At 46.0% G+C, this 27,165-nt stretch overlaps 1 protein-coding gene across 4 annotated transcripts in view; it reads right to left on the bottom strand.

Moving 5' to 3' along the window:
- Positions 1-4,302: 4,302 nt before the first annotated feature.
- The window catches only part of NOTCH3 (notch receptor 3), a 60,537-nt gene continuing 37,674 nt past the window's right edge, over positions 4,303-27,165 (bottom strand). For 2 of the 4 annotated variants that reach the window (XM_044453661.1, XM_044453660.1), the window contains 24 exons: positions 26,919-27,152; positions 26,551-26,661; positions 26,083-26,275; positions 25,718-25,863; positions 24,837-24,950; positions 23,522-23,641; positions 23,115-23,267; positions 21,409-21,637; positions 20,560-20,761; positions 20,147-20,300; positions 18,916-19,100; positions 16,491-16,623; positions 15,737-15,988; positions 14,046-14,158; positions 12,874-13,412; positions 12,172-12,492; positions 10,954-11,102; positions 10,595-10,811; positions 9,887-9,971; positions 9,445-9,607; positions 8,936-9,240; positions 8,484-8,631; positions 7,035-7,132; positions 4,303-6,794 (listed from right to left, as the gene is read on the bottom strand). In XM_044453661.1, coding sequence (XP_044309596.1) covers positions 5,550-6,794; positions 7,035-7,132; positions 8,484-8,631; positions 8,936-9,240; positions 9,445-9,607; positions 9,887-9,971; positions 10,595-10,811; positions 10,954-11,102; positions 12,172-12,492; positions 12,874-13,412; positions 14,046-14,158; positions 15,737-15,988; positions 16,491-16,623; positions 18,916-19,100; positions 20,147-20,300; positions 20,560-20,761; positions 21,409-21,637; positions 23,115-23,267; positions 23,522-23,641; positions 24,837-24,950; positions 25,718-25,863; positions 26,083-26,275; positions 26,551-26,661; positions 26,919-27,152 — 5,609 coding nt within the window. In that variant the 3' untranslated portion in view covers positions 4,303-5,549. Of the gene's footprint in view, positions 6,795-7,034; positions 7,133-8,483; positions 8,632-8,935; positions 9,241-9,444; positions 9,653-9,774; positions 9,972-10,594; positions 10,812-10,953; positions 11,103-12,171; positions 12,493-12,873; positions 13,413-14,045; positions 14,159-15,736; positions 15,989-16,490; positions 16,624-18,915; positions 19,101-20,146; positions 20,301-20,559; positions 20,762-21,408; positions 21,638-23,114; positions 23,268-23,521; positions 23,642-24,836; positions 24,951-25,717; positions 25,864-26,082; positions 26,276-26,550; positions 26,662-26,918; positions 27,153-27,165 lie in introns of those variants that run through there. The other 2 variants (XM_044453664.1, XM_044453662.1) reach the window with 2 other exon arrangements.

Genomic DNA, 27,165 nt, shown 5'->3' with positions numbered 1-27,165 from the left:
CCTGCACTTGCTTCCTCCTCGGGGCTTTGGTGAGGTAGGCAGTGGGTCGGGTGAGGGAATTGCAGCTCTGGGCTAGGAAAAGATTCCAGGTGGGGTGGGCATGAGCATGGAGAGATCCTGGGGCACATGGGAAGGGGTAGAAATAAATTCCAGGGAAAGGGAGGCAACATCCTGGCAGGAGGGGGTGGGGCAGGAACAAGAAGAAAGATTCCAGGTAAGTGGGGGCGAAAAGAGAGAAAAACACCTCCCTATTACAAATTACACTTTGTCAACCCAAGCCTATTTTTGTATTATTACACTGTTCACTCCTTTGTAGTTGCTGAAGTGCACAAAAGCAGATTTGGAGCAACTTGGAAAGGTCTGTGAGGGGAGGTTGTCCCTCGTGGGCTGCGGAAAGGCCAGGATATGAGAAATCCTGTGGCCTCTCCATCCCCACCAGAAACACAACTATTAAATGTTTACAAAAAGGAGGATAAGAAGCCAAAATCACCTTGGTTGCTCTTCCCACCCTGCCAGCAACAGTCTGGTGGGCACTGGATTTGTGGAAGCTTCTGAGATTGGAGGCATCTGTCTAACGAGGGCACAATCTTTCAAAGCAGGTAGCCATATCAGGAATATAATAAAAACACCAAAGAGTATTGTGTTTCCTCAAAAACTAATACAGAGAGCTTTGGCTATTTGGCAATATAGAAATGAAAGGAAGACCCTAAAGACGATGACAAAGGAGAAATTACTGGAACATCAGCTTTCATGGATGAAAACCACTTGAAAAGGTACATGCTGTGACTGCATAGGGGTAGAATCTACTCAGAAAATATATATACTTTAAGTGCCTCTCTTTAAAACAAAACAAGACAAAACACCCATCTGCTTCAGCTGTGTGCTCAGAATATATATTAACCTGCTCTCTTCTTTTTGACTTATCTGGTGAAAACAGGTTTGAACTCATAAAAACTTATCCCACGATAAATGTGTCACTCTTAAAGGTGCCAAGAGACTCTAAATTATTAAACAGTCATATTATTTGTACTTTATGTATGTATATATGTAATAAATAGAAAACCCAATCCTTTAGAATAACTTTACTATCTCTACTGCCACACAGTGGTAACAATTGCTGTATCAAGAAAAACTGGAAAAAATAACCAAAAAAAGCAGCACTATATAGACGAAGGAAGGATTGGCAAAACTGCATGGATAATGTTTCTAAGGGAAAGGTAGAATTTTGCAGGCTTCTTGGAGCATAATCCTACATCCCAACTAAGTTAACCACTCCTGCTCCACTAAAAAAGAGGAAATGCATCACCAAAAAAGATGACATAGATTAGCATATAATTTGCATGTGCAGAGAGAGAATTAATTACTGTAAATAGGAATAGAATACGTAGGAACCAGAGTTAGTTATGCTTGGAATAGACCCAGTGAGATCAAGGGAGTTCAGTTAGTCATGCCTGAATTTAATCCTATTTACTAACTTTGGATTCACCCAGAGTGGAGAAGGCTGTGACAAGTGACTTGTATGAGGTCTGTTTGGTTTCCTGTCCTGGTGTTGTGGATGAAAATGTATGTCCTTGGCTCTCCCTGCTTATGGTCTAAATGAGCCTTGGATGGGACAGCACTTCTAACAGAAGGACTTTTTGAACAAAGGACTATAGTCTGTAGAGTAAAAAATATATCCATCCTACTTTCAACTAAAAACGGACCGGGCCTACTCAGGTAGTTCCTTGGACATTTGTAGGCAGTGATATCATCAGGGCAGTGATATCATCAGCCACCACCTCTTTCTCTCTGATTAAGTGTTACTAGTCACAGTAAAATAGAATTCTAACAAGTCCCTTGACATTCTCCTTATGGGGCCACCTTCTCCACGTTTATAAAATAGTAAGTGTGAATCACTTCCTAGAAAGATCCAGTTCTCATGACTAGCTATTAATTGCTGCATCTGTTCCTATTCCCCTTTCTGGTGGACATTTCACTCTGTGTTTCTCAAGAAATGGCCAGTAATGATGAATAGACTGATGGGAGGAAAAATTGTCATATCAGTTGTAATACCAGATGAGCATCAAGACTTCTCTGGTACCTCTAGTGAAGTCCTAGGCGCAGCCTCCCAGCCAAAGCATCCCTAACCATTATTTCCTAGGCTGAAAAGCCTTAAATAGTGAGGGATTTGGATCAGAACAGAACTTTCAGGATACCTCCCTTATCTACACTGCAAACTTTTAGTATGGTCCAGAAAGTATTAGCTAAGCAAGAAAATGCCATTTTTCTGAGTTAATTTTCTTAAGATGTTTGTGCAACAAACTTAGTTAAAATCACTAATAAATTAGTTTGGGAAGGTAGAGATTGTTGACATGATCTGTTTTGATACATTACAGGATCTGGTTTTTCATAACTTCCAGCTATCAAACCTGTGTTGCCAAACTGGGCTTCAGAGACAGTCTATATAGCCTAACTGCTACTGTTATATATAGTTGCTGTATTCTTCAAATAAATATTGCTTACTTAAGCATGTTGATGGAAGGAGGTCCAAAGGTAGTGAGCAGCTTTTGAGGAATGCGGCAAACCTTTTGCATAGGAAAACAGCAGCTCAGATGAGAGGATGGCCCACAACACCCAGATACAAATCTTTTTCTGCAGAATCAAAAGCTATCCTGGGATAATTGGAAGCTGATGTATTTCCATTTGGAATACACTCTTCGCATGAATTCCAGTAACATTGCTGCATCTCTTAGGGAGATGCTAACATTACTCCAGAACCCCCAAGATTTAAGTTTAGACAGATTATTTTCCATTCACTTTGTTAACATTTCCAGGGCCAGAAAACCACAACATACCAACTAAGATGAACAAATTGCCAGGACAACAGGATGTAAGAAAGCACCACTTTCTCTTGAGCAATCAGAATTCACAGCAACACAAAAAATTCAAGGATGAGACCTGACCACCTTATTTTCTACTGTGTGGGGTTTTTTTTTTTGCACAAAATTTTTTGTGTGAAATATTTTGAACATTTTTAAAGCTCTAGATACATGCTCATCACTGTTATTGCTTTCCCATGCTCCTACCCCTACCACCCAATTGTTGATTTCATCTATTTAACCTGTCCTTTTGACAGATGAAAGCTGAATGGCATTTACCAATCACTTTTTAACGAACTTTTGCCATTTGAAGTCTCAGAAAGATTTAAGTTGGCACCCTGATTGCAAATTGGCATGGGAAGACATAAGGAAGCTGGGAAACAAGGAGAAACTTTGGAAGCTAAGTGGAAAGAAGTAGAGCAAAGTGCATACATCATTGTTTGAGGGACAGAAGCAGACAGGAAGGCAAAGCCACAAGAATACAGCTGACCCAAACAGTCTTGCCAAAGTCCCTGATTAAATCATGACTTCTGGCTACGCATTTCTTATGCTGAAAAGTGGCCTATTCCAATTTTGCAATGTGCTACCACAGGCAAGACTGCATTTCATTCGTAGAGTTAAATCTTGGGAAACATTAGACTAGTTTCTTCAGGTGAACACATCCAGTAATGTGTTGTTCATTAATAAACTGTTTGGAAAGCTCCAGTTGGTTCCAGGGACTTGGTAACAAAAACTTCAAATGAAGATACCATCCAGGCAAGGATGACAATCAAAAATGGTTGTAAAACAAGAGAGGTTTTTGAGGGAATTATGGCTTTGACTTTGCTGCAATAGTAACTTTTCAATTATTTCAGTTTATAAAATCTGATCGTTGTTTAAATTGTGGTGCTCCTCAGAAACATGACGGACACTCCATGAGATTCCCTGAAGGCAGCTTGTTCATGAGAGCTGTGAGGAAGGGTTGGGTGTGTCTCCCCTAAATGTGGAGTGACAGTAAAGCCCAACAGGCTGGCCAATGTCCCATGTAAATCAAGTGTGAGCCCTAACATGACAGTGTTTCTGTGGCAGAAAAGATGATTTCCAGAAGATCCCCCTTGTGGTACAAGGCTCAGAAACCACTTATTTCAATCACTTGAGCCAGTCTTTCTGAGCATGTCTATGGAGCCCTCCTGCAGTGGAACAGACTCTCGAGATCCACTTACAAAAGGTTGTCCAGAAGCTATGTGGGTGCTGGACAAGCCACATGGCATAGTGGAAGGATACTGATTAGTGATCTGCAGTAACTACTATAGTGCTCTGGATGGATGGAAAAGAAGGCAATCTCTTTTGAATTCCAATTCGTGGGAGTGGGCTGTTTTTCCCCCAGTGTACTGTTACACACTCTGAGCCCATAACTATGAATAATCAAATAAAAATACATGACGCACAGAGGAAGCGGAGGCAGTTTCCTTATTAGCTATGTTTATTATGCCGCGGCTCAAGCCGCTCTGTACACAAAGCACCCAGCTGCTTTAAAGCTACTTGGTTTACACTGGATTTTCTTTTTAAAAAAAAGTTTTAAAATGAGCTAGAAATGGTCCTTCTATGGCAGAGAGGGTGGCTGACAGGGCCATTCCCCCACTACACTACACAGCATGGGGAGGGAGGGAAGGCGGGAGCAGGAGGCAGCAGCCACTGCCAGACCATGGTCCTGGCTGGCCCCCTGCTCCACCCAGCAGTATTTACAGCCAGGAATAGCTGGAATGTACAGGGTGCAAAGAGGAAAGTAGGTGGTTGGCTGCTGGGAAAATGTTTTGTATTATCTCAGTACCTTTTATGCCAAAGTAGTGTCTGTGGCTACCCCAGGATCCTACTGTACCCTAGGGAAAAGAAACTTCCCAAATAGGAAAGTGTATCTGCTGACATAGGCCAAAGGCAGCCCTGGAGGAAGGAGAAGCGGTGTCAGTATGGACCAGGCATAACAACACAGTGGCTCAGAATACTCTGGAAATGGCTAGCATTAGCTAAAGCAACCCAGGAATTCGGTGGGGGTAGGGGCAGGGGAATGCTGCAGAACTCAAGATGAATAAATTAACCTGGAATGTGATGAAGTGCCAAGTCTGAGGGTGCGGCCGTGGGGCTGAGCTCCCTGCATGGCCGAGGCAGGATTGGGGCTCAACCCTCTGGATGGCAACGCAAGTGTGGGCTAACTCCGCGTACCCAGTACGCAAATACAGTAAGCAAAATCCCGCCCCAACATGGTGGGAAGGGAGATGGTGCTCGACTCAACAGGCGGTGCCATGCAGAGGGGGAACAGAAGGTGCAGGCTCCTCACAAGACCCACAGAAGGAAGAGTGGCACACACGGCCTGACATGGAATACATTGTAAAAAATAAAGCGTTTGGAATAAAATGCAGGTTTATACAAAAAGATTTTTTATTTTTTTTAAAAACTCCCCACAAACCTGTTGTCATGGCAACATGAGGGGATAGAGGGCCAGCCTGGGTTCCTTGGCAGTGAGGGAATGGGAAGGCCATGCCGTTCCTCTCCCAGATCAGGCATTTTTAAAAAAAATTTTACACTTGAGTTTTTTCTTATAAAAACACAAATAGGGGAAACAGGCCCCGTGAGGCAGGGGCAGGTGCAGGCAGAGGCCCCAATGGGGGCCACAGAGAGACACAGGCCTCTAGGATCCGTTCCAGCCCCAGCTCCTCATGCAAACACCTGCATCTTGGTGGATGGCTCCGCCGAAGACAGCTGGGTGTGGCTTGGCCCCAGGACAGTGGGGCTGGGTGTGGACTCGGACCAGTCGGACAAGGAATGTGGGGAGGGGCTGCTCCACTGCTCCGGGGATTCTGGGGAGGGGGTCAGGTAGGGGTGCTCGCTCGGTGGGTGAAGGAAGTGCTTGGGTGTGGCGTCCTGCCCCTGTGTGTAACTGTGCTGAGAGGGTGGGGTTGGGTAGTCCTCCACCCCGGCGGCCTTCAGGTACTGTGGCGGCCCTACACGTGGTGCCCCTTGTCCCTGCCCCTCCTGGGGCGAGACGGGCTGGCTGGCACGCATGGCTGTTGCTGGTGGGGGCATGGGCTGGGCTGCCTCCTTGGCATGTGAAGGGGCTGGGTTGGGCAACCCCTGAGAGCTGTGCCCCATGGCCATGTGGTTCGGCAGGAGCAGCCCTGGGGGGAAAGCTTGGCCTGGCTGGTGGAGGTTGGGATGGGAGGCAGCGGGGTGCACCACTCCTATGATTGGCTGGCACTGGGAAGTGGGGACACGGGCATGCCAATCAAATGGCATGGCCACGGGGCTCACCATGCCCAGACTGAGCCCCATGCGGCCGGGGGGCACCGAAAGGCGGTTCATAGAGAGAAGGGCGCCATCCCCCAGGTCGCTGAGGCGTGCCAAGCTGACAGCAAAGGGTGCTTCCATCATGCCATGGACCATGGGAGTAGAGGGTACTGACAGTGAGGCACTGGCTGTATGGAAGACCCCAGGCGAGGCAGGGTTGGGCACGTATGGGGAGTCCAGTGAGTCAACAGGGGACAGGGTGACAGAGCTCTCCAGGAGAGAGCCTTGGCACTCCAGGTTGAGCTTCTTGGCCCGTGCCTTGGCCTCTTTGCTCTCCCGTGCCAGGCTGGCACTGTTGCCTGCTGCCACGTTCTTGGTGCTCGGCCGCCGGCTCTTCTTGCTCTGTGGAGTGGGCTTGAGGCTGGGCAGGAAGCTATTGGGAGGGCACATAAGAGGGGAGAGGGAGTGGCCCGCCGGTAACGCTCCCTGTGGGCTGCGCACAGTGTTGTAGTCATCCAAGAGCCGGACGATGTCGTGGTGCAGGCGCTCTTGGGCCACATCGCGTGGCAGCCGATCCATGTGGTCCGTGATCTCCCGGTTGGCAAAGTGATCCAGCAGGATTTTGGCTGCCTCGTAACTGCCTTCCCGGGCTGCCAAGAACAGTGGTGTCTCCTCCTGTCACAGAGAGGATAGGTTGGTGAGCACGTGCCACAAGTATTCTAGGACATGGGCAGCGAAGGATCGCACAGAACTCCCTGTCTGCTCCTAAATCTCCCCACGACATAACCACAGGCAAGGAAGCCATCTGGGTCTAGCCAGACAACAGCTTCCCATGGCGAAGAACAGCGAGGGTTCTTGAAGTTATGGCAAAGGCATCACGCGAAGAAGGGAAAACAGCAGCAATGAAAAACTTACTTTGCTGTCCTGCATGTCCTTGTTAGCCCCATTTTTCAGCAGTGCAATTGTGGCCTCTACATTGTTGACAGCTGCTGCCCAGTGCAGGGCTGATTTACCTACAAGAGATGACACAATGAGGATTAAGACAATTGCTCCCAAATTGGTGATTCCCAGACCCTGCCAGAAGCCTTTACTAGACCAGCTCTCCTAGTGCTCCTCCATCTTGAGCTACCATCTTCTTCCTCACTACCATGCCAGATGGTTGTTCTACATACCTCAACAACATTGGACCATCTGCAGCTTTACAAGCCTAAGTTCCTCTTGCAAATCAACTACTTTGTTAATGGGGATGGACACCTAGGTAATATTCAGGCAGCCAGCCACGAGACCTCTAAAATCCGAAATTACCTCTACTCTACTCTCAGAAATTATGTGGTACGGCTTTCTTGTGTAGAATGGCTCCCCGCTTATCCATGCTTGCGAGCTCAGTGCTCCACTTCTTAAGATCAACAGCAAGGCACCTCCTGTGGACAAGCCAGTTCCCCTCCTGTGCAAAAACTCCTCCCTCCCTGGGTGCACACAAGATTCTACCACAGCAGTGGTTCTGGCCACTCACGCTCATCCACAGACACTACATGAGAACAGGGGCAGAGATCAAGTGGCAGGGAAATGGCCAAGTGAAGCTGCTGCTTAAGGAGTATCTAGCACAATCGGACTGGAGGTTCAGGAAGTGTGTCTGCATCACTGTTTGTGTCTCCGCCTCTCTAAAATCAAGGTGGCGAATGTCTGCAATATGCAGTTATGAGATTTCCTAAAAGCTTTAAGTGGGACATAGTGGAAAATGGTACAGAAGGCAGCGACTAGAACAATAGTGGAGGTAAGCACTTGGACCTTGTTACTCCTATTCGGTATCATTTACACTAGCTGCCTGTCAGTTTCTGAGAGCAATTCAAGATGTTGATTTTGGGACATTGAATTGTTTGGGACTACATTATCTGAACGACAGTCTATACCTGTATGAAATTATCTAAGCTTTAAGAACCAGGTCTTGGCCAACCAGCAAAAGCCATTTGGATGGTGAGTAATAAGGACAAGGCTTTTTCAAGAGTGACTTCACACCTCCAGAACTCCCTCATCAGAGAGATATGACTGGCTTTGGCACTGTTTGTGATTCAACACCCTACCAATCCCTTTATTTCAGTCTGCTTTTGGTCCTTAAAAATCAGTAACAGTAGCAGTGACTGCTACTGATAGGTGTGTGTGTGTGTAATTGTAATTGCGTGTTTTTGTAATACCAAAGTTTGCCTTGTGAGGGCAGTGCACCTTAAATGATGGGTTAAAAAACCCTTAAACGAATAAATTATTGATACAATAAAGACATTAATGGAGAATGGCCAAAACAAATGAGCCAAGCTATAAAGCTTTCCAAACTGAGGAACAAGCTGAGTCACTCTGGCAACTACGTACCAAGCTCATCCACAGCATTGACATCAGCATGGCTGGCGATCAGTTCCTCCACCATACCCTCCACTGCCAATCTCGCTGCCAGGATCAGGGCAGTCGAACCATCCCCCATTCGAGCATCCAAGTCTGTAGAGCGATTTCGGATCAGGATCTGTCAAAAGTGGTGGGCCATTAGGTGGGAGCAAAGCCAAATACAGCAGCCAAAGCACCTCAGCAAAACAGCTCTGATGTTCCCAACAGGAAGTATGTGTTCCACAGTGTTCCCAGGCAGATAATGGATTGATGACACAAGGCCAACTCCTAGGTGTTAACAGTCCCAGTGATACTTCACTGGAAATGGAAACTAAGTTACCATTAATGCAAGTCAGGCAAATGATAACCGTGGGAACTGTGGGTACAACAAGTTCCACTGGCCCACCAGGAGGGAAAAGATGCGTCGTGAGAACATAGCTCACCTGGAAGACACCCTGGGCATCAGCAGTCACAGCAGCATGAAGTGGCGTACGTCCTGTGTTGTCCTGCGCGTTGGTATCAGCACCAGCATCCAGCAAACGCTTGGCAGCATCTGCCCGTGCATATCTGGCAGCCAGGTGCAGTGCAGTCTCACCTGTGCGGTCTGTCTGAGCACTCAGGTTAGCCCCCTGGCATATTAGGTCTGAGATGATGTTGGCAGAGGAGTCATCTGCTTCCTCTTCATCTGCCATATCCGTCTCCATGCCACCACCACAAAAGGAAGCCAACATGAGTGGCGTGAAACCATCTGGAAGGAGATCCCAGGAAGAGTTTTGAAAAACAAATAAGCAAACAAAAGTACTTAATTCTGTCCTAAGGCAGTATATATTTAGATGGAAGCAAAGCAAGCTGGGGCGTGTTGCATGAAGGACAAGGTCAGAGCCCAATTCTGTACATTAGATGTAGTCCTGGTGCTGGGAGTCCCCATGGAACACCCCAGATGGCCACTCACCTGGCCCACGGACATTTACGTCCATGCAGTCAGTATCAAATTCACCCTGGGGCGGCGTCAGCGCCATTGACGGCGGCATAGGGATGTCTGCTGCCACCAAGTGGTGCTGTGTCCACCGCCGGCAGTCCACTGGGTCTTCGCAGTCTATGGCTGGCTCCTCCACCTGACACACAAAAACACAAGTCTGTAAATTAGCATTGAAAGACCTCTGCCTGCATTCACGGGTGCTTCCAATCACTTCATTAAAGCTTGGAGAACCCTTTATGGGAAGACACCAAAGAGGCCGGGGGCCATGTTAGCTTGGTAGAGAGCCATGCAAACATTACTGACCAGGAAGAGGCCAGGGAGGGTGAGAAGAGTGAAGGCAACAGGACAGCTCTGGAGAGGAATTGGACCCTCTTCGCAGTGTCTGTTCTTGAGTCGCAAAAAGAGCTGGTATTACCTTTAGGCGCTTGGCCTCTGGGCACTCTGCTTCTATCCAGTCTTCTGAGCTGTCTGGTATTAAACTCTCGCCTTTACCAATGTTTCTACAAGAGAGGAAAATACACAGTGAAGGAGATAGTTTATGCCATCTTGCTTTTGCCCACCCACCCAGCCCACTGATGCATGGACACATTAACAGGGCAAGTTCTGTTGCAGCGAGCCGAAATACTGCTGCCAACGCAATACAGTCACAGAAAAACCCAACGCACTCTCTTCTGCGGTGGCTGCAAGCCTGCTGCAGCTCCCACGTGGTTCAACAACGCAGGAACTCCATGCCAATGAATGAGCACACTGGCAGAGAAATGGATCCCTCCTCCACTAGCCCACTCGCTTCCCGTGTTTGCTGCACAGAAAGAAAAGTGTCTTCCTCCACAATGAGCATGGAAACGTAGCACAGCGAGGGTGCAGAGCAGAAGAACGTGCCCCTCCCGGGCCAGTCCACTCAGCAGATGTCACATTTGTTTTCCAGTCTGCTAAAAGTTTGGCAGCCACAGGAGCTATGAAGTGGGGGGGGGGTCTTCCTCCACAGCCAGCACAGAAATGCAGGCTGCCAACCTCCTAGGAGGTGAGTACTTTTGAGGTGATTTTGTGAAAGCATTTGCAGGTCTCTGCTACAGAGATTGGAGACTGGCTGTGGGCAGCACCAGGGTGAATGAGAGCCCCTTACTTCATGCCCAGCGCATCCTGGCCCACGGGCTCACGCCGATTCTTGTTGATGTTTTCTTTCTTCAGACTGAAGCCCTCCGGAAACCAGAGGGTGCTGTGCTCTCTTTTGCGCCGTGCCACCAACACACCCAGCACCAAGATCACCAGGAGAATCAGGGCTGCTACTACGAGCAACGGCACCAGCTTGAGTGAGTCCAACCCATCAGCAATAGTCTCACCTGCAGAAGCAACAGCAGGCTACTCAGTGACTTGCTATGAATGCCAGACAGCAAAAGGAAAAGCCAAAGCCAACCCAGACAAAAAATGTTTCCATCAAGTGCCCCCACCACCAGCCTCCCCTGCTCATAGAAGGAGCCTTACTTCTCACGGCCTTGAGAGGGTACGGGAACTCTAGGCGCTCTACAGCTGACAAGGCAGCAAGGTAGTCAGCAGCACTCTGCGCATCAGGGAAGCACTTGTCAGAAGCTTGGTAGCAGAGGCGGTTATCAATCTCAAGAGTAACTTCAGACCTGGAGAAAGGGGGGGGGGGGGTTACAATGGCTAACAGCACCTCCTCTAGCCTCACACGTCATTCCAAGGCAAGGCAAGGCAGCCAACTTGACAAAGAGCTGCATTCCAATTTCACCTCGTGTCTGACAAGCCCTGGACACAATTTGGAGAAGATCACCATTAACCCCAAGAGTATTTTTATGTTTACAGATGTTGTGAGCCGCCCCAAGGCTTTGTTGCAATGGAGGGGGGGCGGCATAGAAATGTTTTAAATAAATAAATAAAATATTGCTTAGCATGTAACTGATTTGTGAGGCACGATGTTCCTTTACTAAAGGCAAGCCAGCTCACCCTTAACGCAACTGATCCCGTTTGTTTGTAACATTGTATGCTGTCCATTTGTTCGGGATCACCATCAGGCCTCCAATGATCTAGCATCAGCTCAGAAACTTGCTTTTTTCAATGTGAATTTTTAAAAGGAGTCTCATTATCCACTTTCTAGTAATTTGACAGACAAATCAAATAAAGAGGCACTGGTTGAGTAATATACTGGAGTTCTCTGAGAATACTTGGATAAATCTTTGTCTAATTACACTAATCCATCATAGTAAAATCCAACATTTGGCTCTAGAACATATTCTGGTCACTCTGATTTGCAGTATTTCCTAAGGGTTGTTGGATGTATAGTTCAGTTCCAAGACCAGCCCAGCATATTTTGCTGCCAGAGATAAGATGCACAGAAGCTGATCAAACTGGCAGCTAAATCTTATTTTGAGAGTGATGAGCATCTGCTGTTGTATCTGAAAGCAGCAAGCCTGCTGAAGGCATGTGGGGCAAGCCATGTGGCACACCCAGCTCTGCTCCCCAACCTTTCACAACCCCTCCCTGCCACCTGGAATAGCTGCTTTGCTCTGTCAAATGGAAGGGCTGGCCCTGTACATCTTCTTTGTGCAAAGCAGCTGGGGAATGAGCTCTGCTGAACTGTTTCTCTTTACCATTTACGCCCTTTACATGCCTCCCTTAACCAGCAGCTCATTTAGCCAGCTTCCCAAATCCCTTTCTTCCCTCTGGCTCCTCAGTGTAACTCACCCGATAATATCTCGGTCCAGTTCCCTGCGTCTTCGACCTCCAGCCCCATAATATGGTTTGATCATATAGTTGCCATTCTCATCGAGGCGGAAGCGCAGAGAGGTTCGCAAAATGGCACTCAGTTTCTGCAGGAAGATGGTGCTTGTGCGGAGCAGCTCGTCAGGATGCAGCAACACGGTGATGACCAAAACACCGCTTGCCAAATGTTCGGGCACTTCCCTGGCACAATCCAGCCCATCCCAGCCACATTCTTCAGTGTTGCAGCCCTGGTCACAACGCCCATCGGCAAAGTGATCTGAGCAGTATTGTTCATAAACAGGGCTGCAGGAGGAGGAGGAGAGCAAAGTATATCAGCTGTGGCCAAAACAGACCCTGTGCCAGCCCAGAATACGGCTCACTTGTGCACTGCTAGTCTCTTGTGCGGGAAAACCACAAAAAGGGGATTACATCTACGTACAGTCCCAAGACCCAGCACAGAGACTTGCCAATGTTAGGACTGGAACATGGGGACCTCTAGAAAGAGATATGTCTTGGGGGTCAGGCAATAAGTAGAGGCCTGAAGCACAGCATCCCTCTACTCAAGAGAGGAAGGCTCGATCTTTTGTTTGGTTGATCTGCGCCTAACATTTTGTTGTTATCAGGAGACTGTGGTATAATATGCACATGATAGCCCCCTCCCTGTGATGCTGAGGCAGGACTCACTTGCAGGTTCGTTCGCGGCTCCTGCAGTCAAAGTTATCGTAGAGGCACTTGACGGTGTTGCACTGCTCATCGCACTGGCTGTTGTTGAAGTACTGCCAGCACTGGGGTCTGTCGCACTGCTTCCAGGGGTCATCTACCAGCAGGGAGCAGTCACCCCCATCCCAGTGGCAGGCTGGGCTGTTGCACATCTTGTCGCAGTAGGCGTCTCCAGCCTTTGCCGCGCACTCCTCCAGCGGGCAATGGAGCTCTGGGGGCTGAGGGGCCTTGATGTGGCGTGTCTGGCAGAGAGGGCCCGAGAAGTCGCCCATACAGAGGCACTGGAAATAAGGGGGAGCGGCAATCTCATGGCAAGCGCCCCCATTGTGGCAGGGCATGCTTGCACAGCTGCTGTTGGCACGCAGGCGACAGTCAGGGCCAGCCCACCCATGCAAACAGTAACAGCGGGCGCCCAGAGCTGAGGTCCGGCAGGTGCCGCCATTGAAGCAGAAGAGCTCGCGGCACGAGAGCACGCTGCGTTCACAGTTGAGGCCTGAATAGCTCTGGAAGGAGACAGTAAGAGACATTAGTACAGGAAAGCCAGGTAAATCCAGGACACCTTCCAAATGCTAGTGTTGTAACACAAAGTCTCCCTCAAACCTACAACCCTCACACTGAGAAGAACATTCTTAAGAACGGAAAAAGAGTCATGCTGGATCAGACCAGGGGCCCATCTAGCTCCCTTACACAGGATCCAGCCCGTGTCTCACCAATGACCTCATCATGCCACTGGGAACAAGCGTACCAGCGCTCTCCCCCTCATTAGCTGCACTGGAACTCCACTATGTGCAGCTATACTGCACCTCACTTCTCTTGCGGGAATCAAAACCATAATCAAACAAGAACATGCGTTAGAATTGTTTCTCCCCATAGTTAAGCGTTCCAGTAGAGAACACTGTGCTCCCTACCAAGTCAAAACATAGGAACAAAACCACAACAAGCATCTCAATGAAAAAACGGTTTCCCAGCGTTACTGAAATTCATTCCTACCGCAGCTTCAAGACATCCACCTTACATTTCCCTCACCTTGCCCTCCCCTCCATAGCCTCATATCCCTAATGCCTGCACAGTCCTGGTGCATGTACAGGAGATACGTTAACCCCTTCTGGTGCACAGCTGTGCCCTGGGCCACTTACCCGAGGGCAATGGCAGGTGTATCCTAGAGGCAAGTTCACTGCTAGCTTGCACTGGCCACCATTCTGGCAAGGCTGAGACTCACATGCGTTCACAATATTCTTGCAGTGGCGGCCTGCAGAGAAGAGTAAGAGTATCACCGGCCATGTTTTATCCATAATGCCCCAAACACTCCATCAGAACATAGCTAGGAACACCATCACCATCACTTCAGAACATTGTAGGTACATAACAATTTGGGATTCAGCTGCTATAACATCGGGGAGGCAAGCTATAGACCTCCAGATGTTTTGGCCTACAACTCCCATGCTCCCTCACTATGTGGCTAAGCTGGCTAGAGATTATGGGAGTTGTAAGCCAAAACATCTGGAAAACCACGATTGCCCACCCCTGCTATATTAATACAACACAGCTGTAAGATATTATCATTGCACTTCTGTTACTGCGGCAAGACACTACAGTAGAAGCAATCATGCCAAGCTAAAAATCTCCCACAGAGCTAAGAATGCTAAGCATCCAGCATGAAAAGTACAACAGGATGTCAGAGAACACGAGGGCTAGCATTATACGGGGAGTTGGAGCAAGTGGAAAAGCAAATCTACCACATGGGACTGGTGGCACAGCAGAGAGACAACAGTTCCCAACACAACTTTGCCCTGCAAGTGATGGCTTACATTGAAGACCGCAAAGGGCTGATTAATGATTCTAGCAGCTCCGCGACAGCAAAGACACAGGCCATTTTTTTTCCTCTCCTGTTGCAACACTCACATTAAATAGTTATAATATGTAACTTTCTCATTTAGTCAAATATATGAGCTTCTTTGCTGGTGAATGTGTTTGAGTCTGCTACCCCAACAGGGCAACTCTAAAGAAACCAGAACCTACATCAATCACAGCTCCCAAAGGCAGCCCTATATGCTCATTTGTCATTTTTGCAGCTGCATAGCTAGCTGAGGGTCTCCCAGGGAATCTTGGGCTTGGGATGTAAAACTGTAAGACCACTTGCTAAGTCACCTGTGTAGAAAGGTATAAGTATGCCCATGGCCTAAAGCAAGAGTTCCCAACCTGGGGTGACTGCACCCCCAATAGGTGGGGGATGGCATTTCAGGGAGTGCAAGGCTGTGTCATGATTCACCAAAACTGGTGAATCATAATGTTCTTCGCCAAAATTATACTCGTAATGAATTTATTATTTTGTTTGCATTTGGATTCAGTTCTCTTTTGTCAAGACAAAAACTGAACTTTATGTTCACAATTGGGACTGATTTTAGTGTTTATAATTTTTTCTAATTGCTCAGCTGCTATTTGAATTTTATGCACTGAGTCAAAAGCTTTTTTTAATTCAATTTGTTCATCCGCAGTACTGTATGAGGCTCAATTTTTGGTTCAAAAATTAGAAATTTGACTTCTTCGTCCTCAAATTTACTTTTGGTGGGGTATGAACATAAATCAAACAACTTCTGGGGTGCAGGACATAGGAAAGGTTTGGAACCGCTGGCCTAAAGGGACCTGCCGAGAATAGTCCTCTCACCCTTTCACACAGCTCCTCAACAGTTTAGCACAATGGCCAAACATCCTCTTACCCAACCCCCCCATTCTTTACTTTATTTCGGCTCCCCTACCCACCGCTTTAGCTCTACTCATGCACTCTTCCTGCCCTTCACATACACCCCCAGCCTGCCCTCTCACTCACCAGTATAGCCTGGCTTGCAGATGCACTGGTAATCGCTGGCTTCCTGAACACAGTCGAGTGTGTTGCGAGGGTGGCAGTGGTTGGACTGGCACTCATTTATGTCTCCCTCGCATCGCTCGCCCGTAAAGCCTGGAGGGCAGCTGCACCAGTAACCACCCACTCTGTCCATGCAGGTCCCATTGTTGAGGCATTTTGGGGTGCGGCTGGTGGGATTTGGGGCACAATCATCCTCGTTTATTTCACATAAGACACCTGCAGAGATTTAAAACACATGTCATGGAACAGCATCCGACCACTAGGAAACCCAGGCCTACCCCTCCAGTCCCTTGAACTGCATGTAGAAGTCATTATTTATCTATTATTGTCCCCTACCACAGGCTAGTGCTTTCCTGTGGGGCAAAGTTGGGCAACCCTGTGGCCCTCCCAAAGCTGCTGGCCACTGCTCTTATCAACCCTGCCCATTGCCCAGGCTGGCTGGGGTTGGAGTCCAAAAACATCTGGGGGGGGGGGGGTCACAGGTTGCCCACACCTGCCCGAGAGGGATCGATTCTGAGGTTGCCTTCCTTCAAAACTGCCTTGGCAAAACTCACTATTCTCCATTCCGCACCCTGAACAGAAATGCAGAGATCCTCCTCACACTGCTCAAGTCAGAGTCTGACTCAACACTGCACTCCTCCTCCTTTTTGTATAGTCCTGCTAAAAATAACATTCTTCACACAGCAAGGATTTCCCTACCCCAAGAGCTGCCACTTACCCAGAGTTCCCGGTGGGCAGGAACATATGTAGTGACCAATGAGGTCGATGCAAGTCCCTCCATTCTGGCAGGGGTGTGACTGACACTCATCAATATCATACTCACAGTTGTCCCCCTCAAAGCCTAGTGGGCACTGGAGGGAGGGGGAGAGAGAGAGAAGAACATAGATTAGTCACATCTATTGGTTGCTTTATTATGTTTAGTTGCCAAAAAGGCATGCAATAATGTAAAAGGTTATTTTTGAAAGGAGGAATTGATTTATCCATTTTGGCAAAGAATTTTACAAAGACATTCCTCTCTCTGGCAACATTTTAAATTAATAGATAAGAAGTTATTGTGGCTAGTCCTGTCTTATTTCCTCAATTACAAAAACTATAAGCTCTAACAACACTGTATTAAAAAATAAATAGATTTCTGAAGGAGAGAAGACAACTTTTTGGAAAAAAAAAAGTAGGTTCTGCCACCAACCCATTAAAACATTTGAAGATTGTAAAATATTACACTTTATAAATTTAATTAGGCATGCAGAGACTGATTTGACAATCATATAAACGTAATTATGACACACAGTATCAACAGATTAAGACTGGCATTTATTGTTAGAATACATTAGTGGTCTCATGGTTAGGTATGACTATCCATAGCAACCATGAATTATCATGCCTATTCTGTTCTTTTTAATGTTTTACTTCAAGTTCTAAACATAACATTGAAAGACTGTGTGGGTTAATAAAAAACAAACAGCAGCACATATAGGCCATGTTCACATATCATGTGTATAAACCATGGCTTAGCACAGGGTGTACAAGCAGGGAGGCGCCACAGTGTGCCTTGGGTTTAAACACTTCCCCTTCTTCTACAATACTTTTATTTTCACATTTTGATTAACAGTGATTTGTCATGTTGTCAGCACAATAGACTAGTAAACACTAACTAGGGTTAATTTCAAACAAACCACATTCAAACCATGGTGACTGAAGTGGGCAAACACCATGGTTAACTATTCTTGGGTAACTAAAAGCAAAACTTCCAAATGCTTCCTTTTAGTTGCAAGGAGGATAAGGGACAGGGTGCAAGCCCAAAGCCCAGTGCAGCTCCTTCCTGTTCATGCAGATTGTTCATATATAGCATTCACTAAAAAGCAACCCAAATCAAAGAGCCACTTCTGTATTTTATGGTATGGACTTTTCTGCAACAGCTCTATAGATCTTTACACGGAACAAACTTATACTAACCCATTTGGTTACCTTTACCACAGCTTAAGGAGAATGTAAATAAATGTTTTTATAAACTGTCTCAAATTCTTCAAATAGGGAATATAGTTATTATGAAATAGCTTAACCTATCATTTCATTTGGACAGAGCAGTAAGAGAATTGATAATAAATATGGAAACATGCATTCTGATGTAACAATCCAAAAGAGGATGGCAGAATGAGTAACACTGGCATCTGCTGAAAATGGGTGTCAGCAGTCTCCAGTCGGCTGATACTTGTATCTAGGACACTTTTTATATCATAAATTCTGAAAATGCAGTACAATGTGACAAACTCTAAAATGTGGCACTCACGATTAAAAGGGATCAAAAAATAACCAGTCATGCTTTGTTCTAATCTTAAAATGGATGTTTAAAAAAGACTAAATGGATATTGAAGTTTGGTACATTTGCCATGTGAGACTGGAATTGTTAGTGTTAAACCTGCAACCCTCTAGGTGTTGAACTACAATTCCCATCATTCCTTACTGGCCAAGCTCTCTGATGGGAGTTGAAGTCTAACAACATCTGGAGGACCACAGGTTCCACATCCCCTCATAATCTGAACATCATGGATTTCTGAGAAAGCTAGATAGCCGTTTTCATTTTTTAAATTCTCTGAGTAGTTTAATATTAATATTCCTTTTTGTTTAGCCACATCCATACGCATTACTTTCTGTATATTGGCTTGAGCTTTCCTGGTGCTACTACAGGAACAATTCCAGAGAATATTAAGAAACAATGCGAAGTATTTTATTATTCCTGACATGAAACAATGATGTGGCTAGAAACAAACAGTATACACAGATTTCAAAATGTGTTTCGGAAGTAATAACCAATTGCATGAATAACCATGAGATGTTACGGGCAAAGTTAAAGTTAGCTGCAGCAATGGAAAAGTGAACAACTTTATAATTCTTCTTAATGAAGGGACCTGCTCAATGGAACAAATCTTTGGGAAGAAATAGTGCTTTCAGGGGTTTGTTTATTCATATAAATTATTGGAGAAATAACTTGTAGATTTGTATCAGTTTTTTACTTTCATTTTTGTGACTGTTTCTTGGCCATCCTGCAAACGGCAACTTAATAATAAAATAGATCCCCCACACCTCTACATGAAACTGCAAGCTCTGAAGAGGATCCTTGGCTACTCTCGCTAGGCATCTCTCACCTCACAAACATATCCTCCCACAAAACTGCGACAGGTGCCCCCATTCCGGCATAGGCTGTGTTGGCAGTGGTTGACTTCACTCTCACAGTAGCTGCCAGTGTAGCTTTTCTTGCAAATGCAGTAGTGAGTATTGCCAGCATCCACACAACGGCCACCATAATGACACACTTGCTCCTTGGTCACACCTGTCCCAAGGAAAAGAGAATGACATGCACTGCACACACCACATATCCTCCACACTTCCTTCCAACTGAAGATTAGACAAAATCATGTTTGTCTAGTTTATACTGCTAGTCAACTGCAAGTACAGAACCCAAAACCTTGCTCCAAGCATTTGGGCAAAGCACTAGAATGTATTCATAGAAACACAGAAACAGAGCGAGTCAGACGGGGTCTCCCGGGCCATCTAGTCTGACCCCCGACTCCAGCCAGTTCCACTCATGACATGCCTACTATATGCACGTCCAATTTGGGTATTCCCTCTCCAACTCAAGATCATTTCAGAGTGGGGGAACCAACTATCCCAAAGTTTGCAAGATTATAGTTTTCATTTCTATTTAACTGCCCTGTTTATATTCCTCATGAGTTCCATTTGGTGGTAACGTAGAATATAAATTTAATAAGTAAAATAAAAGGATTCCAGGAGGCCAAGAAAAGGTGCTACATGCTATGTCAACAGCACAAGATCATGAAATCCTGACCACCTCTTCATTGCCCCTATATCTTGGCCCATCAAGCTATCATTTTTCTCCTGTCTCTAGCGTCAAACAATTTTGAAATTAGTATGATTTTCAAATACAACATTGCTACTTCTGTTAATGTTGAACCTACCACTGGATCAAGGCATATTTGCAGCTTTTGTTTCACTCAGAGCAAACATGGAATATTTAACTTCAGAGGCTGCAAATATTTCCTCTGTGGATATCACTGGGAACAGCAATCAGAAATACTGATTAGAGCTCCAGTGAACCTGAAGACCAGTATCACTGAAAGGAAGTGGCACAGACCACACCAACTCTGGAAGTCCTGGGTCAGCTCAGCCAGTAATCACAAAATGATAGATAATGTTGGCAAGTCTCAATGAATAAGAATGTGTCTTCAAGCTTGCTGGCCAGGAACTTTCACTCAGAATCCGGGTAAGCAGGATTAATGAGCAAAGAACAACCTCTTCTTGGAGCACCAAGAGCGGATATTTTGATTTCACTGGCCCTAGAACAGAAGGCACACTTACCTCGGTTCCTGGCCACCACTTCACAGGAGACGTTGGGGATGTCACAGTAACGACCAGTCCAGCCTCCAGGACAATCACAGGATAAGGTGGTTCCTGTTTGCACACAGAGGCCACCATTCTGGCAGGGGGAGCGAGTGCACAAATCCAGTGGGGTCTGGAGGGAGCAGGACCAAGTCAAGACAGAGCAAAGGCTTCCCGCTCATACCAGTGAAACCCTCACCCCTTCCCCCACACCAACCCCATTCAGTGTCTCTGTCCTGTATCCTGCCTGGGAATAGTTTATATGTCTGGTTATTAGGGCAAGTACTACATCCAACCCTGTGAGTTCAGACTTGGTTGTGAAAGTTGGACTTGTACAAAATATAGCCCTAGACAGCCTTCGGCCCCTTTAGCTGAGGCTTGTGGCAGATTACCTGGCACTGAGGACCTGTGTAGCCCTGGGGACAGGTACAGCGGTAGGACTGCACGCCATCCTGGCAGACGCCACCATTGAGGCATGGCTGTGATTCGCACTCATCAATTTCATGCTGGCAGTGGGAGCCCGTGAAGCCGGCACGGCAGTGGCATGCATATGAATTCACTCCATCCAAGCATGTTCCACCATTGAAGCAGGAACTGCCAGAGCAGAAACAAGGGAATCAGAAGGCAATGAAGGAGTCATGAGGTTATCTTGCCTGAGTGTCCCTTAACAGAGGCTACATCTACCCATCTAGTCTAAGCATATCAGACCAGTGAGTATCTTACATGAGTTTCCATTCATTAGTATTTTTACCCTCCTTCAGAGTTGTTCTGTGTTGCCATCAACAGCTAATCCAGTTTTCACCAAAAGAATAGTTAAAAACAAAGAGAGTTAAGAGACCGGGATCCTCTTTTGAAAAGAACCAGATATAGCCCTGAACCACTTCTCCATTTGAACATTCTTGCAAAAGATCTCACTTCACCCTTTGCAATGGTGCCTCTATCCCCTATAAGAACTCGTTTGTCTTCAAAAGCAGAGAAGGCAGCTGCCGAATGCACTAAAATGACTTCACAAAAGAAAACACTCCATAAAAGTGGGAAGTATGCTCTGAGATTCAACATATATGAAAGTAAAGAAGTAAGGCAACCCTGCTGAATAACACCCATCATTCTACTGCTTGCTTGTATGAATGGGGCTTCAATGTCCAGTCTGCAAGCCATGCCCACGAAACAATCTGAATTGTGTTTTCCTTTCCATCGGACAAGTCACTGTCCCTCAAGATAAACCATCCTGGCCAGCTCACCTGTCAGTGCAGTCCTGCACATTGTGCTCACAGTGAAGGCCAGCCCAGCCTGGTGCACAAGAGCAAGTGTAGCTGTTGACATAGTCTGTACAGGTAGCCCCATTGCGGCAGGGGTTGCTCAGGCACTCATTGGTCTCAGTGGCGCACCGGACATCTGTGAAGCCTGGCAGACAGGTGCAGGTGAAAGAGCTGATGCCGTCCTGGCAAGAGCCACCATTCAGGCAAGGATCTGTTGGGAGGGAAGGGAATACTTAGATGGGTATGTGTAAGTTCTCATCTCCTTTACTATGAACTCCTAATACAGAAAACTAAGTTTGCTATATTAAAAAGAAGACAGGACATTCTAGTCCTCTGCTTTGAGAATGCCACAAAAAAGAGGTTGAGTATACCTAAACATTACTGAAATTAGTAGGGTCTTATTTACATCCAAATACTTTAGTCCCAATTCATGTCCACCTAACTTACCTTCAATAGCAATCAAGTTCATGAACTTAGCCTAGCTTACAACTTACAATCAGTTCCAAAAAGGTCTAAATTTGGCAGATTTTATAAAGTAATACAAGTGGGACATGCGACAAAATGAGCTGGTTTCTATGTAACAGTAAACTGGGGGGAGGACTTGTGGCCCTCCAGATGTTGCTGAACTGATCTAGTCAGTACAGCCAGTGGAGAGGGATCACAGGAGTTGCAGGCCAGCAAGCTGCCCAACCCATGCTAAATCATGGTTGAGCAAGAGATGGATATGCCTGCATATGCCACAGTAAAATGCATCAGGCTCATACTTTGCTCCTCCTCCAAGAAAAAAGACTTCAGCAAACTTTATAGTTTCACTTTCAAAGAATCCCAGTTTAATATTACATTTGGATCACAGATCCTAGTTTAAAACACACAGTAGTCAGTTGTTAAACAAGCTAACTTCAACCTATGGGCTCTTATGCTGGCTAATTTAATTCACCAGAACCTGCTTAAACAGCATCCATGATTCCAGTGTAATCCGAAACCAACTTTCTTTCAAAGGAAAACTAAAGTTCCATCCCTGGCTATCTGGGACAAAAGAGAAGGGGGGAGGCTTGAGCTCAATTGCTTTGCTTATACTCAGGTCCATGCTCACAACACTAAATGTTTTCTAATCATATGTGAACCTGCCTGCAGTATGGGAATACTCTTGTTCAGCATTCCAGCCAATTCGTCATGCCCTTTTCCAAGACATTCTATTCCATTTCATTCCATTCCCCTTTCCCTCACTCAACTGTTCCCTCACCCTCACATCCTTCAGTCACCATTCCATGGTAACTGAGAATATGCAATTATACATATGATGCAACACAGGCTATACTTGAACAAAAGCAAGGATATTTGCATGAAATATCACTAGTCTACACCCTTGAATTGACCACAAATTTTAATTTTCTGGTCAAGTAAAAGTAAGGACCAACCATACAAATCCAAAAAGCATGGCACAAACCTTTGCACTAGCATAGGACTTAGACACCAGCTTGGAAAGCCAGATATTACTTCCCTTAACTGAGCTCTCTGCCCAGTTGTCATTTCTGCACTGAATTCCCCATGCCACTCCTTGCAACAGAGTATTCCTCCCTGGAACTTCCAGTCACTTCTCCTTGCCACAGCATCTCAGCAAGAAGCAGTCTGCAGGAAGTTGCTCTCAGTCTCTTTTTTCTGTTGCCCCAAGTGCTTGGTGAACTCACTAGGTGTGCAGTCATCAATGTCCATCTCACAGTTGGGGCCTGTGTAGCCAGGGCGGCAGGTACATCTATAACTGCCAAGCAGATTGGTACAGGTGCCCCTGTTTCGACACGGGTTCCTGTCACATTCGTTAATGTCAATGTGGCATTGCTGACCTATAGGGATACATAAAGGCAGTTACAGAATTTTATTTTCAGTTTCTGGAATTTCTTTGCTACATTTCCAGCCAAAGACATTTGAGGTAGTGAACAGTATGAAATCAAAAGTATCCAAATGCATAAAACTATCATGAAAATTAGAGTAAATACAAATTTTAAATATCAAAACCAAGGATACATCAATTAATAGGGTAGGGTTCCACAATATTTAAAAGGGAATTGAAGGAAGAGCATAAAAGGAATTTGCATACCTTGCCAGCCTGGTGCACAACCGCAAGTAAAGCCCTCGTAATCAGGAGTGTGGTCGCAGACACCATTGTTCTCACATGGGTTAGGAAAGCAGGGGGCCAACACATTCTCACAGTTCCGGCCTGTGCAGAGAGAGAACATCCAGTTCATTTTTTAGATTTGTACTGGCCCAACATCCAGTAAATCCAGTGATATCAAAGGAATTCTTCTTTGTACTAATGCAATCAATTTAATTTGAACCCTGTCAGTTTGTTTTCAGTGCTGAAATCAAATATGTTGTCAGTCTTAAGGGCCTTAAGATTTTCAAAGCAACCTCTTCTCCCGAGTCATTTGTCATTTGTGTACAAATTCGGCTAGGAGCACCTAAGAGGTGGCATCTCATCTCTGGAATACCTTCCCTCATGAATCTCAGCTGCTGCTTATGTAGCTACCGTTTCCATGCCAAGTTTAAATGTACTTATTTGCCTAGGCATTTTAGAGTGTTACACTGGCTTATTTTTGATTTGCCCTACTGTGGCTTCTATGCATCTGATTTGTTTTGATACCGATCATTTATGACTTTATTGTATTATATTGCATCATAATTTGGTTTTTTATGCTTGTTGCATAATACCTTAATATCCTACAATAAGGGTTGAGTTTAAAATACTTCCAATAAATAAGTAAAATAGAATAAATCTTTAGTTGCATAGATCCAGATGTCTTCTTTCAATTAAGCACTACTATTTATACCACAACTTCAAGCACTGAAACTAGAACATACTTCTGTTTTAAAAAAGCGGTTTCTTATTACAGCTAGCAGATGTTGTTACTGTTTGAACTGTCTAGATAGTTGTGCAAATATCACAGGCACCTATTGGCTCATGCCTGTGATATCACCAATGATGACAAATTACTTAGCTCTTTTTCCTCCACCAAGTTGCAACACTATCAGCAGAACTCATTCTACAAAGAGGAACAGACAAGACCTAAGCTAAGGCAAAATTATTAGCTTCTTGCTCTCATTATTCTTTTCTACAGCACATACACAACAACCCTGTGAATGCTTAAAATGCAAAATATGATTATGAGCCATGATCCTTTGTTTCCAACACGAAGTATTGTGTTGGAAAGTATTCAAAGAAAGTATTGTTTATCAATTCCTCCTTTCCCAGTTAGACTCCTGGGATGGAGAAAACTTCCCAGTTGAGGAAGAATTTGTTGTACGGCTCTTTCCAGTGGGCTAGAGATTCATTTTTCTAAGAACTGGGGTTTCCTGACTACCTTAGCAACCCCTCCCTTGCCCACCAAGTCCTCCACAAGGAGCCCATAATTCACCAGTGTAAGGCAAGTCACAGTGGCAGGTATAGCTGGCAATGCCATCAATGCAGGTGCCCTTGTTGAGGCAGGGACTGGAGGCACAGTCATTTATATTGGTCTGGCAATATGTCCCTGCAGAAAAAAAGGATAGGAAAACGTATATGAGCACTGCAATCCAGGGAGAGGGATCTGATGCTACTGCTCTCAACATTAGCCATGCTGGACCAGAGGAAAGGAAAAGGAAAAGCCGCTGTTCTACAGGTGACAAACTTGGAATTCTGAGTTGATTATGGGTATTTGCACAAAATGACTGCCAGGGGATGCCTTGCCCATTCATAAAATGGTTGTCATCATCAGAGAACGGACTGGTCATGGAACATTCATTTACCAGAAGCTAAACTGGTGAGACTAAAGCAAAGATAGCATTACCAAGGATCTAAGTAGAAGGCAGAGATCTCCAAAACACAAAGCCCCTCTTTTGAACCCAAATAAAGAGTTGTGCTAGTGGACAGCATTTTGTTTTGCAGCAAGCCAAACCTCCCTGCTTGTGTGTATTTCTTAAAAAATAAAAATCAGGAGAGGGGAAGGTGTCCTCAGCCAAGCAATCATCTCAGAAACCCCAGGCATATGATATTCCATAATATTCACAGTAACTGGATGACAGCATACAAAGCTGAGCACAGAAGCTTGTAATCGTATACAGATCAAAACAGCCCAAACTGGAAGCTTCATAAGGAGGGCCTGATATTAGACGAAGTATTACCCAAGAGGCAGGGGAGAGGAAAACATGTGGGTAGGATATTTAACTTGGTGAAGAGGCAATTGGAGGTTACACGTTACTCTTTGGGGCAAAGTTATGGATGAGGAAAGAAAGGCGAGGAAGCCTGAGTGATGCATACCCTGGAAGCCATCTTTGCACTTGCAGCGATAGCCATTGACGTAGTCAGTGCAGGTGCCGCCATGCTGGCATGGATTGGATTCACACTCATTGCGGTTCACATCGCAGTTGGTACCAGCCCAACCTGGCTCACACTCACACCTGTACCTGCAAAGGGAAGACGAGAGGAAGAATGAAGTCAACATTTCCTGCACCCTGCAAGGAAGTATTAACCCAAGTCCTTTCGACAAGTCTGTAGTGATTGGCTTAATCTTATCTTCACAGCCTTTCAGGGCAACACCAAGAGCAAAGTCAGCCCATTCCGGACTGAGCAACTTGTCCCAAAGCCCGCCCATCTGGATTTGGCTCCTAGGAGTCGTCCCTTACCCATTGATGTCATCATGGCATGTGCCATGCACACAAGGGCTACTGCTGCACTCATCCACCTCTGAATAGCAGTGTGGATCATGGAAACCTTCTGGGCAAAGGCAAGAGAAGCCATCTTCACCATCCACACAGGTGCCGCCATTCTTGCATGGGTTGGATGCACATTCGTTAATCTCGACGTTGCAAAGGGGACCTAAGTGGAAGGAGAAGTGGCCAGAGTTACATCTCACAGCTTTCAGGCCATTTGGATCATTCCAACTTTGTTTCTTCTAGCAGGTAAGAATTAAATCTTACAGCCAGAGCCGAGCAGTACAACCTCAGGTTTTGCCTGCAAAGTCCAAGCCCTGCCATCTACTGAAAAGTGCAGCCACGGCAATACCTCTTAAGCCAGTGTGGCCGCTCTTGCCCAAACCCCTCCTCTCCTCTGCCTCCCTGGCAGCCCCCACAATAACCCCGACCAACCATCACCTGTGAAGCCAGGTTTGCAGATGCAGTCGTAACGATTGATGCCATCGCGGCAGATGCCATAATCACAAGGGTTGCTGGCACAGTCATCAAAGTTTATTTCACAGTTGGCACCTTGGGCAGAAGAGCATAACGTTGACATGGATGCAGGCAGAATGGCCGGCATTGGTGAGCACCAAATAAAGTGCAAGGAAGGGGACATGGTTACAGTTTCCCGTGCACCATCACAGCATCCTGGCTGCACTGCTGTCGATGGCATGTGGTTGCTCAGTAGTGCTGACAGTGAGGAGGCACTTGGCACTGAGCGATGGAGGGGTGGGGGTGGGGGGAAAAGAAGAATGTTGCCTGTGGAGCGAGAAGGAATATCCTACCTGAGGTTCCCTGCTGGCAGTGGCACAGGTATTTATTGACCAAGTCAATGCACTTGCCACCATGCTGACAAGGGTTGCTGTGGCATTCATTGATCTGGTTCTCACAACGGTACCCAGTGTAGCCAGCGACACATGTGCAAGTGAAGCTGGCAATGCCATCCACACAAGTACCATGGTGGCAAGGATCAGGTGAGCAGTCATCAATGTTCCTTTCGCACAGAGTCCCCTCAAAACCTGTAAGGGAAGA

The sequence above is a fragment of the Varanus komodoensis genome, unplaced genomic scaffold (genome assembly GCF_004798865.1).
Source record: "Varanus komodoensis strain SLA01 unplaced genomic scaffold, ASM479886v1 scaffold7_1, whole genome shotgun sequence".
Lineage (NCBI taxonomy): Eukaryota > Metazoa > Chordata > Lepidosauria > Squamata > Varanidae > Varanus > Varanus komodoensis.
This window is presented reverse-complemented; position numbering and strand designations above follow the sequence as displayed.